This window comes from Heptranchias perlo, chromosome 29 (assembly GCF_035084215.1).
Source record: "Heptranchias perlo isolate sHepPer1 chromosome 29, sHepPer1.hap1, whole genome shotgun sequence".
Taxonomy (NCBI): Eukaryota; Metazoa; Chordata; class Chondrichthyes; order Hexanchiformes; family Hexanchidae; genus Heptranchias; species Heptranchias perlo.
This window is the reverse complement of record NC_090353.1, coordinates 3,288,274-3,300,391: the sequence shown is the minus strand read 5'-3', so window position 1 is coordinate 3,300,391 and position 12,118 is coordinate 3,288,274. Positions and strand designations below refer to the sequence as shown.

Below are 12,118 nucleotides of genomic sequence, written 5' to 3'. Positions count from 1 at the left end.
ATTCCTTCACCTGCGGGAAGTGTGTCCAGCTGCAGCTATTGTTTGACCGCTTGACGGCTCTGGAGCTGCGGATGGACTCACTTTGGAGCATCCGCGATGCTGAGAAAGTCGTGGATAGCACGTTCAGTGAGTTGGTCACACCGCAGATAAAAATTACTGAGGGAGATAGTGAATGGGTGACCAACAGACAGAGGAAGAGTAGGAAGGCAGTGCAGGGGTCCCCTGCGGTCATCTCCCTCCAAAACAGGTATACCGTTTTGGATACTGTTGGGGGAGATGGCTCACCAGGGGAAGGTGGCAGTGGCCAGGTTCATGGCACCGTGGCTGGCTCTGCTGCACAGGAGGGCAGGAAAAAGAGTGGCAGAGCTATAGTGATAGGGGACTCGATTGTAAGGGGAATAGACAGGCGTTTCTGCGGACGCAACCGAGACTCCAGGATGGTATGTTGCCTCCCTGGTGCAAGGGTCAAGGATGTCTCGGAGCGGCTGCAGGACATTCTGGAGGGGGAGGGTGAACAGCCAGTTGTCGTGGTGCATATAGGCACCAACGATATAGGTAAAAAACAGGATGAGGTCCTACAAGCTGAATTTAGGGAGTTAGGAGTTAAACTAAAGAGTAGGACCTCAAAGGTAGTAATCTCAGGATTGCTACCAGTGCCACGGGCAAGTCAGAGTAGGAATGACAGGATAGCTAAGATGAATACGTGGCTTGAGAGATGGTGCAAGAGGGAGGGATTCAAATTCCTGGGCCATTGGAACCGGTTCTGGGGGAGGTGGGACCAGTACACATTGGACGGTCTACATCTGGGCAGGACTGGAACCAATGTCCTAGGGGGAGTGTTTGCCAGTGCTGTTGGGGAGGGTTTAAACTAATGTGGCAGGGGGATGGGAACCGATGCAGGAAGTCAGTGGGAAATAAAATGGTGACAGAAACAAAAGGCAGTAAGGGAGAGTGTACAGAACATGACCGGACAGATGGTCTGAGAAAGCAGGGCAAAGACCAAGGGAAGTCTAGATTAAACTGCATTTATTTCAATGCAAGAAGTCTGATGGGCAAGGCATATCAACTCAGGGCATGGATGGGTACATGGGACTGGGATGTTATAGCTATTACTGAAACATGGATAAGGGAGGGGCAGGACTGGCAGCTCAATGTTCCAGGGTACAGATGCTATAGGAAAGATAGAGCAGGAGGTAAGAGAGGAGGGGGAGTTGCGTTCTTGATTAGGGAGAACATCACGGCAGTAGTGAGAGGGGATATATCCGAGGGTTCGCCCACTGAGTCTATATGGGTAGAACTGAAAAATAAGAAGGGAGAGATCACTTTGATAGGATTGTACGACAGACCCCCAAATAGTCAACGGGAAATTGAGGAGCAAATATGTAAGGAGATTACAGACAGCTGCAAGAAAAATAGGGTGGTAATAGTAGGGGACTTTAACTTTCCCAACATTGACTGGGACAGCCATAGCATTAGGGGCTTGGATGGAGAGAAATTTGTTGAGTGTATTCAGGAGGAATTTCTCATTCAGTATGTGGATGGCCCGACTAGAGAGGGGGCAAAACTTGACCTCCTCTTGGGAAATAAGGAAGGGCAGGTGACAGAAGTGTTGGTGAGGGATCACTTTGGGACAAGTGATCATAATTCCATTAGTTTTAAGATAGCTATGGAGAAGGATAGGTCTGGCCCAAAAGTTAAAATTCTAAATTGGGGAAAGGCCAATTTTGATGGTATTAGACAGGAACTTTCAGAAGTTGATTGGGAGAGTCTGTTGGCAGGCAAAGGGACGTCTGGTAAGTGGAAGGCTTTCAAAAGTGTGTTAACCAGGGTTCAGGGTAAGCACATTCCTTATAAAGTGAAGGGCAAGGCTGGTAGAAGTAGGGAACCTTGGATGACTCGGGAGATTGAGGCACTAGTCAAAAAGAAGAAGGAGGCATATGACATGCATAGGCAGCTGGGATCAAGTGGATCCCTTGAAGAGTATAGAGATTGCCGGAGTAGAGTTAAGAGAGAAATCAGGAGGGCAAAAAGGGGATATGAGATTGCTTTGGCAGATCAGGCAAAGGTGAATCCAAAGAGCTTCTACAAATACATAAAGGGCAAAAGGGTAACTAGGGAGAGAGTAGGGCCTCTTAAGGATCAACAAGGTCATCAATGTGCGGAACCACAAGAAATGGGTGAGATCCTGAATGAATATTTCACATCGGTATTTACGGTTGAGAAAGGCATGGGTGTTAGGGAACTTGGGGAAATAAATAGTGATGTCTTGAGGAGTGTACATATTACAGAGAGGGAGGTGCTGGAAGTCTTAACGCGCATCAAGGTAGATAAATCTCCGGGACCTGATGAAATGTATCCCAGGACGTTATGGGAGGTTAGGGAGGAAATTGCGGGTCCCCTAGCAGAGATATTTGAATCATCCACCGCTACAGGTGAGGTGCCTGAAGATTGGAGGGTAGCAAATGTTGTGCCTTTGTTTAAGAAGGGCGGCAGGGAAAAGCCTGGGAACTACAGACCAGTGAGCCTGACATCTGTAGTGGGTAAGTTGTTAGAGGGTATTCTGAGGGACAGGATCTACAGGCATTTGGAGAGGCAGGGACTAATTAGGAACAGTCAGCATGGTTTTGTGAGAGGAAAATCATGTCTCACGAATTTGATTGAGTTTTTTGAAGGGGTAACCAAGAAGATAGATGAGGGCTGTGCAGTAGACGTGGTCTACATGGACTTTAGCAAAGCCTTTGACAAGGTACCGCATGGTAGGTTGTTACATAAGGTTAAATCTCATGGGATCCAAGGTGAGGTAGCCAATTGGATACAAAATTGGCTTGACGACAGGTGGTTGTGGAGGGTTGTTTTTCAAACTGGATGCCTGTGTCCAGCGGTGTGCCTCAGGGATCGGTGCTGGGTCCGCTGTTATTTGTTATTTATATTAATGATTTGGATGAGAATTTAGGAGGCATGGTTAGTAAGTTTGCAGATGACACCAAGATTGGTGGCATTGTGGACAGTGAAGAAGGTTATCTGGGATTGCAACGGGATCTTGATCAATTGGGCCAGTGGGCTGATGAATGGCAGATGGAGTTTAATTTAGATAAATGTGAGGTGATGCATTTTGGTAGATCGAATCGGGCCAGGACCTACTCCGTTAATGGTAGGGCGTTGGGGAGAGTTATAGAACAAAGAAATCTAGGAGTACAGATTCATAGCTCCTTGAAAGTGGATAGGGTGGTGAAGAAGGCATTCGGCATGCTTGGTTTCATTGGTCAGAACATTGAATGCAGGAGTTGGGATGTCTTGTTGAAGTTGTACAGGGCATTGGTGAGGCCACACTTGGAGTACTGTGTACAGTTCTGGTCACCCTATTATAGAAAGGATATTATTAAACTAGAAAGAGTGCAGAAAAGATTTACTAGGATGCTACCGGGACTTGATGGTTTGACTTACAGGGAGAGGTTAGACAGACTGGGACTTTTTTCCCTGGAGAGTAGGAGGTTAAGGGGTGATCTTATAGAAGTCTATAAAATAATGAGGGGCATAGATAAGGTCGATAGTCAAAATCTTTTCCCAAAGGTAGGGGAGTCTATAACGAGGGGGCATAGATTTAAGGTGAGAGGGGAGAGATACAAAAGGGTCCAGAGGGGCAATTTTTTCACTCAAAGGGTGGTGAGTGTCTGGAACGAGCTGCCAGAGGCAGTAGTAGAGGTGGGTACAATTTTGTCTTTTAAAAAGCATTTGGACAGTTACATGGGTAAGATGGGTATAGAAGGATATGGGCCAAGTGCAGGCAATTGGGACTAGCTTAGCGGTATAAACTGGGCGACATGGACATGTTGGGCCGAAGGGCCTGTTTCCATGTTGTAACTTCTATGATTCTATGATTCTATGTATCCAATTAAAAATAGGACGAAAACCGCAAGGGTCAATGTGCAGAACCCTGGTTAAAAATGAACAATTCAGTGTCCCCGTTGAACATACAATTTAGACGGGATATTAAGTAGTTTTTGGTCTTCACAACAGAACAACTTATAGAAACAAACCACAATAATATTTGAAAAAAGAAAATATGCTAACATTTACAGAAAAAAATCAAACAATTCAGACTCTGCCACACTGTCCTTGACCTGGGAAACCCTGGTGCTAACAATAGGTGCCCGGAATAGGAAACTTAAATTAGTTATTCCTAATCGAAGAAAGGGACACAAGGTATTTAAACCGCTCAGATTAGCTCAAAATGGCTCTCCACTATGCTTCAGAGCACAGGAACAGGGCAGCAAGCATGTTTCTCACTCCTTTCAGCTGGAGCACACACTGCAATACAGACAAACATCACCAATGGGCTTTCGAGTTGAGCTGCAATAACTGTAAAGCCTGCGTGCTTTCATACTGATCAGGAACCTACCCTCCTCCTTTCTCGACTTCTCCTCCTCTCTGAACCTCGACTTCCTAGAGAAAAATCAGAAAGGAAAGCACCCATTAAAAACTCAACCTCTGTTTGTTACACAACACAAAATGTGACTTATCACAATATTTGTTGGGCACACAATGTAAAAGTTTCTTTGTCTTCAGTAGTTGATCGGTTGCAAATTAACAGCCTCAGAATAAACAGATTTTTGCTACTAATGCTACTAAACAGAATAACTGAGGCTGCAGTACATTGTTTAGAGGATAATACATAGGTTTGAGTGTGTTGCAAGGCAAGTGATCACGATGGGGGGAAGCTCACATGGTTTATCAAAATGACCTGAACCCCAAGACGTTGCATTCTTGAAACACAATTACTACATGTAACTCCCCCTCTGCAATTCTGCTGTTACCATTTACACGTCCTCTGGACCCATCTTTTGTTTCTTTACTTGTTCCTTTACCACCCCCTTTTGCCTTGCACCATCATCCCTTTTGTCATTTAATCACTCCTGCCCTCCACCCTGGCACAGTTCTTCCCCTTTGTTCCCCCACCCCGACCCCTTTTCCCTGGCTCTGTATTTGTTTAAAAACTGTTTAATCTCTAACATCCCAGTTCTGATGAAAGGTCATCGACCTGAATCGTTAACTCTGTTTCTCTCTCCACAGATGCTGCCTGACCTGCTGAGTGTTTGCCAGCATTTTCTGTTTTTATTTCAGATTTCCAGCGTCTGCAATAGTTTGCTTTATACAGAAATGGATTTTTGTGGGAATAACCATTTATTTTGGCAATAACTTATCAATTAGTGGCAGACAGTAACGGACTGCGGACTACCGACATTCGAACATGTTATTTCAACTTAATGGTTATTAAACTAACTTATTATACCGTAAGCTTTCAGCTGCAATGGTACCAGATTTTATTTTACTGCACCTGAGGAGAATATCCTATTTGTCAATTAAAATAAAAACCTTCCTGCAGGAACCTGATGACTATATGCTGGGACCCTATTACTCTGGCTGCGGAAACTACTGCAGAATTTGTCCCGTGCCAGTTTTTCCTCCATTCTCTCCTATCCTGAACAGTTTTCCCTCTTGTAATTCATTGGAATGATTACCTACTCTTCTAGATCCAAATGGTATCAGTTGACATGAATCGTCTATTCCCCATTACTGGAACATGTACATCCTCATGCAGCTCCCTATTAGGCAGGCCATTCAACTATCTAACCCATTTAATTTAATTTCTTAACTATTTGACTTTGTCCAGGTAAGCTCATAAAGAAGTAGAGATCAATGGATTAACTAACTGAATATATATCAAGAGATAGCCTAACCACCTCCCCTTGACATTCAATGGCATTGCTATCACTGAGTCCCCCATCAACATCCTGGGGACTACCACTGACCAGAAACTCAACTGGACCAGCCACGTAAATGTCATGGTTAAAAGAGCAGGTCAGAGGCTGAGTATTCTGTGGCAAATGGCTCACCCCGACTCCCCAAAGCCTCTCCACCTACAAGGCACAAGTCAGAAGTGTGATGAATACTCTCCACTTGCCTGGATGGGTGATGCTGCAACATAACTCAAGGAGCTCGACACCATCCAAGACAAAGCAGTCCACTTGAGTAGTACTTCATCCACTAGCCTAAACATCCACCCCTTCCATTACCAGTGCAGTGTGTACTATCTACAGGATGCACTTCAGCAACTCGCCATGGCTTCTTCAGTAGCACCTCCACCACCTAAAAGGACAAGGGCAACAAGGTGCATAGGAACACCATCACCTCCAAGTTCCCCTCTACATCACACACCATCGCAACTTGGAAATATATCGCCGTTCCTTCATCGTCGCTGGGTCATAATCCTGGAACTCCCTACCTAATAGCACTGTGGGAGCACCTTCACTACACAGACTGCAGCAGTTCTAGAAGAAAGCCCACCACCACAATGCTGGGCAATAAATGCCAGCCTTGCCAGTGACACCCATATCCCAAGAATGAATTAAAAAAATCATATGGATTTATAATGGGAATAAGTTGACACTAAAAGTGTGACAACAGGAAGTGAATTTGTGCAGGGAGGAGGTGCACACAGTGTGAGATGTTTCATGTGTTAACAGACACACAGTCCTAATATCGCTTTCTGTGGCTCGATGTCACATTTTGTCTGATAACGCAGTGCCATGGGATGTTTTACCAAAATGATATCAGAACTTAAAGGGTTAAAATATGAGACCAGGTTGCATATACGTGTGTTGTATTCCCTTGAGTTTAGAAGGTCGAGGGGTGATCTAATCGAGGTATTTGAAATAATTAAGGAATTCAATTGGGTAGATACAGAGAAACTAATTCCTCGGGCGGGAGAATCCAGAACAAGAGGACATAACCTAAAAAATTAGAGCTCGGCCGTTCACAAATGAAATCAGGAAGCACTTTTTGTTTTACACAAACGGTAGTGAAAATCTGGAATTCCCTTCCTCAAAAGACTGGATGCTGGGGGTTAATTGAAATTTTCAAGACTGAGATCGATAGATCTTTGTTAGGTAATGATATCAGGGATCTGGATAAAAGGCAGGTAAATGGAGTTGAGGTACTGATCAGCCATGATCTAACTGAATAGTGGAACAGGCTCAGAGGGCTGAGTAGCCTACTCCTGTTTCTATATTTCATTTATGACCTTTACAGGTAGTAAAAGAGGAGACTTTCCTCAATAATGGGTTCCAACCTCAGATACAAAGGTAAAAGGATAGGTTACTAAACCAACACAATGCCCAGCCATCTCTCCTCATGCATGTTTCCCTTAGTCTCCCTTACTTGAGTGTGATCTGTATCCGCCATCATCCTTTTCCCTCCTTCTGTCTTTCCTCCCATCATCCTCCAGTTTCTTGGAGTCTCCTCGGCTGTCCTTTCTGTCATCCCTTTTCCCATTGACAGATGACCTAAAGTAGAATCAAACTGTTTGACCAAGTCTCACTAACTGGTATTTCACAACCCACAGTCTTAATCAATCCATTATGTAAAGGCAGAGCAAGGTAAAGTATTTCATATGCAATACTGAGCTTATTTACAATTCAGTGGCAGGATAGCAATGATTGCAAATTCTTGACCTCCATTAAGCTTTCAAGGCTAAGTGCAGAATGGCAGCAATATACTTCCACAATTAAAAAGGAAGGTGCATTTGAGTGGGTGACGGCCATCCATTGGAGCTGGTTATGGGGTTGCAACAAACTTTGTAACCAGCCTTCTGTATTTAACAGACCCAGCAGAGAGAGGGTTTGATACCGATGACACTCGCTCACCTAACATTCTGGACTGAGCTCTTGTGCTTGGTTCATTTCTGGATAGTTCTACCTCACCAGTGGAGACATTCCGTGCAATGGAGCCCAGACAAATAAGATCTTTGTCTCATGCCTAAAACGAGCACTTTGGGCACTGACTGAGCCCACCGCTGCAGATCTTACATCGTAAAATCCAGGTTATGGGACAACATTGGCAGGATTCCTCATCATCTTAAAATAGGATGTTTCAGAAGAAAATTATTTTTTGGAAACAACTGTATTACTTGTAGTGTGTCTAATTTGCACAGGAATAAACTTTCCAACGGAAGAATCGGAGAAACAAAATATGTTTTTAAAAATATGAAACCCATGCCAACCATCCAATGGGCCTTTAACCATGCTAGTGAGTCCAGCTTTCCATCTTAAATGGAAGACATGTGAAGAGTTCAAGCAGCAGATGAAGGGCTGTATTTTCAATGTAAGATAGCCCACCACATTTTGAATTAAGAAGAAAATATAAAACTCTATTCCCTTGCTGGAGATATTTTAGATTGAAAAGTCACCCGGTCCGGATAGGTTGCTGAGGGGAGTAAGGGTGGAAATTGCAGAAGCTCTGGCCACAATCTTCTAATCCTCCTTAGATATGGGGACGGTGCCGGAGAACTGAAGGATTGCAAATGTTACACCCCTGTTCAAAAAAGGGGGGAGGGATATATGCAGCAATTACAGGCCAGTCAGCCTAACATTGGTGGTGGGGAAACTTTTAGAGGCAATAATCCTGGACAAGATAAATTGGCAGTTGGAAAAGTATGGGCTAATAAAGGAAAGTCAGCACGGATTTGTTAAAGGAAAATCGTGTTTGGCTAACTTGATGAGTTCTTTGATGAAGTAACGGAGAGGGTTGATGAGGGTAGTGTGGTTGATGTGTATATGGACTTTCAAAAGGCATCTGATGAAGTACCACATAATAGACTTGTTAGCAAAATTAAAGCCCTCGGGATTAAAGGGACAGTGGCAATGTGGATACAAAATTGGCTAAGGGATCGAAAGCAGAGTAGTGGTGAATGCTTGTTTTTCATACTGGAGGGAAGTACACAGCGGTGTTCCCCAGGGGTCGGCATTAGGACCACTGCTCTTTTTGATATATATTAATGACCTGGACTTGGGTATAGAGGGTATAATTTCAAAGTTTGCAGATGACACAAAATTCAAATGTGGTAAACAATGTGGAGGATAGCAACAAACTTCAGGAGGACATAGACAGATTGGTGAAATGGGCAGACACATGGCAGATGAAATTTAATGCAGAGAAGTACGAAATGATGCATATTGGTAGGAAGAATGAGGACAGGATATATAAACTAAATGATACAATTTTAAAAGGGGTTCAGGAACAGAGAGACATGGGGGTGCACATACATAAATCTTTGAAGGTGGCAGGACAAGTTCAGAAGGCTGTTAAAAAAGCACATGGAATCCTAGGCTTTATTAATAGAGGCATGGAGTACAAAAGCAAGGAAGTTATGCTAAACCTTTATAAAACACTGGTTAAGTCTCAGCTGGAGTTGTGTTCAATTCTGGGCACTACACTTAGGAAGCAGATTCAATTGTAACTTTCAAAAGGGAGTCAGATAAATACTTGAAGGGAAAAAATTTACAGGGCTATGGGGAAAGAGCAGGGGAATGGGACTAATTGGATAGCTCTTTCAAAGAGCCGGCACAGGCACGATGGGCCGAATGGCCTCTCCTCTGCTGTACCTACTATGAAATGGCATTCTTTTCCTTGTAGTAGGCCAAACACTTGAAGTCTCCAGATTCAGCAGGAAGCTTTTCAGTGTATGCCAGCTAGTTGACCTGCAAACTGACAACTCCATAGGGAATAATGCAGATCAGCAGCCCTTCCAGTCTGTGAATGTCAGTCTGCAGGCGTCTGAGCTGGAAAACGTCAGTAATGATTGCGTTATGTTGTGTGCTTAAAAATGAGAACCTCGCACACACACGCCACTCGCCCTGTGCACTTGCTGGCACACACGCACCACTCACCATGTGCGCACATGCCAGCACACACACACTTGCCACGTGCGCATACCAGCGCGCACAACACGTCACTCGCACCTTGCACGTGCCAATACACGCATGCACCACTCGCTGCCTGCACACACGCGATTCGTCATGCACGCACACCACTTGTGATGCGCACAAATACGCAGCGCGCACACATGCATGACATCATGCTGTTCTGTAGTGATGGAAATCAGCTTCATACCTCACAAAGCTGTGTCTGAAAGGACATTGTTGCTCATCACAGGATGTCCAGAACATGAATCCCAATTGGGACAAATATTACTGGTTCTTTTGTACACTAAGACACCATGGGTTTATTTCTTTAAATTGTACTCCCTAGGCTAAACCAAGCACTTCTTTTCATGACAATTTTCTCCCTCCCCTGGCGTTGACTCCTGTGGGACATAATTCCCCAACATCAGGCACCTTCCAATGCCTTGTCAAATGACCATTCAAGCCACAGTGACTGTTAGCCAGCTATGACGGCAGGCCTCATCACAATCAAGCTTTGTCTACTGACAACCACACACCACGACTTGTCCTGCAGGATGTTGGATAGCAACCAGGCACAGGATCACAAGTTGATTCTTTTCCTCTCTAACCAGGGATGCAGTGGCCAAGTGTAGCATCCCACGCTGGCTAGGATCGGCTAACCCAGTACAAAGTGGGCATCGAACCTAGGATCTCCCTGGTCTGTACAGCTGAGCTAATCACTGGATAAACTCGCTGCGTCATTAAGAGAACAAGAACACCTTTCTCAGATGGAAAAAAAAGCCACTCCAGGATGGAGATTCCATTGATGCCAAAATCCTTCAACCAAGTCAAGGTGATATCTAAGTTGAGGACAATTCGGAATTGTGAAATATAATGGGAATCAGCAACTAACCATAATGAGGAAGGTTTCTAAGAATGTTTTCTAACTGGACGGCAACAGCGAGCCTGGGATCATACAATGGGTGAAAGAATTAAGGATTGGTCAGGATATGCTGCTCCTGCGCAGCATGGGATCAGAAGAAGACCATATGACCCAAGGGTCACATCGAGCAAAGATCTTAAAGGTACATTGCCTCTATTCGGCAATTTGTCCTAATATGTGTGACCGATAAAACAAGTGAGGAATAACTGAAGTCATCAAAACTTATGCAGCACTTCAGGCTGCCTGGTAAAACCAAAGAGTAATATAACGTTTGGTAGAATAACACTTAGTAGAGTAGCCTTTAGTAATAAAACATTTAATAATCTAACGTTTCGTAGAGTATTGTTTAGTGGAGCAACGTTTAGTAGAGCAACTAACTTGTCTCTAGAACGATCTCCGTCATTCCCACTTCTTCGGCTGGAACTCGGTTTGGAGACCTTCTTCACATTCGCTCCCTTCTGCTCTGTACGCTTCTTACAGCCAGGTTCACTTTTGGCCTGAAGATATAAACACCACACTGTACTTGCATGGAGCTGTCGTTGCAGTGGATTGTTAGCACACGCATCACATCCATTATCCCCCTTTCCAAGAGGAACCAACAGTCTCTCCAAATTAAATCACAAATCCAACACATTATTTGGTTCCCATTTTTACACTGCACCTCCCTTCCATCCATTTCCTCTGCCAATGTCATTCAGCATTTGACTGTTCCTAAAATCCTTGGTGACTTTCACTCCATTCCTGTGGGGAAGCACCAGATATTTTGGGCAGGAATACAGCATGTGAATGAGTTCCACCGTGTTCCTTTCTTAAGCTGAGGTGAAAAGGCCATCTTTGGAATCCTTGCTTTCACCACTGAAGGAATTAATGTTTCATTTAACCTCATTATGTTCTTGTGCATTTCAGACACGTTTAATCTGTTGAAGCTCTTAAGATTTGTTTATGATCATTGCTGAATATTAAGTTTACAGAAAAAATACATAACAGCTTTTTAAAAAAAAATCACATGAATCTAAATAAAAACGAGAAAGAAAAATCAGTGTCATTGCATGTTACTTCAGCACTGAAAAGAAAAATTATTGATCTTGTAGCATCTTCATTCTTCAAATGATGGGCATCCTTCACACACCACTGGAACATGGTAGAGCAGTATTTCTTAGGTGTTCCAGTCCAATTAACAGGGACAGCTAGGTGCTGCTTTCTTTCCACACAGAAGCTTCCACTGACCTGCCTCAGCAGCCCAGGAATTTACTGCTCTCTGAATGGCTTTGCTTAAGCTTGCTGAGAGCAAGAAAGCTGAGCATTTCCCTCCTTACCTACCCAGGTTTTCTGAATAAAACTGGCTCTATTGAGTCGGGAGAGACCAAATCAGTGACCATTCAGCTTTTAGCAAGTTCAAATGGACCCAAGACAACATTTCCACGTGAGGAGCCCAGAACTGAAAGGGAACACAGTA

General features: G+C 44.0%; 1 protein-coding gene across 3 annotated transcripts in view; it reads right to left on the bottom strand.

The window, feature by feature from the left end:
* LOC137299331 (scaffold attachment factor B1-like) overlaps nucleotides 1-12,118 on the bottom strand; it is a 93,918-nt gene that overhangs the window by 39,334 nt on the left and 42,466 nt on the right. For all 3 annotated transcript variants that reach the window (XM_067967989.1, XM_067967991.1, XM_067967990.1), the window contains exons 11-13: nucleotides 11,041-11,159; nucleotides 7,219-7,343; nucleotides 4,400-4,443 (exon numbers count right to left, since the gene is read on the bottom strand). In XM_067967989.1, the coding sequence (XP_067824090.1) occupies nucleotides 4,400-4,443; nucleotides 7,219-7,343; nucleotides 11,041-11,159 (288 nt within the window). The remainder of the gene's footprint in view (nucleotides 1-4,399; nucleotides 4,444-7,218; nucleotides 7,344-11,040; nucleotides 11,160-12,118) is intronic.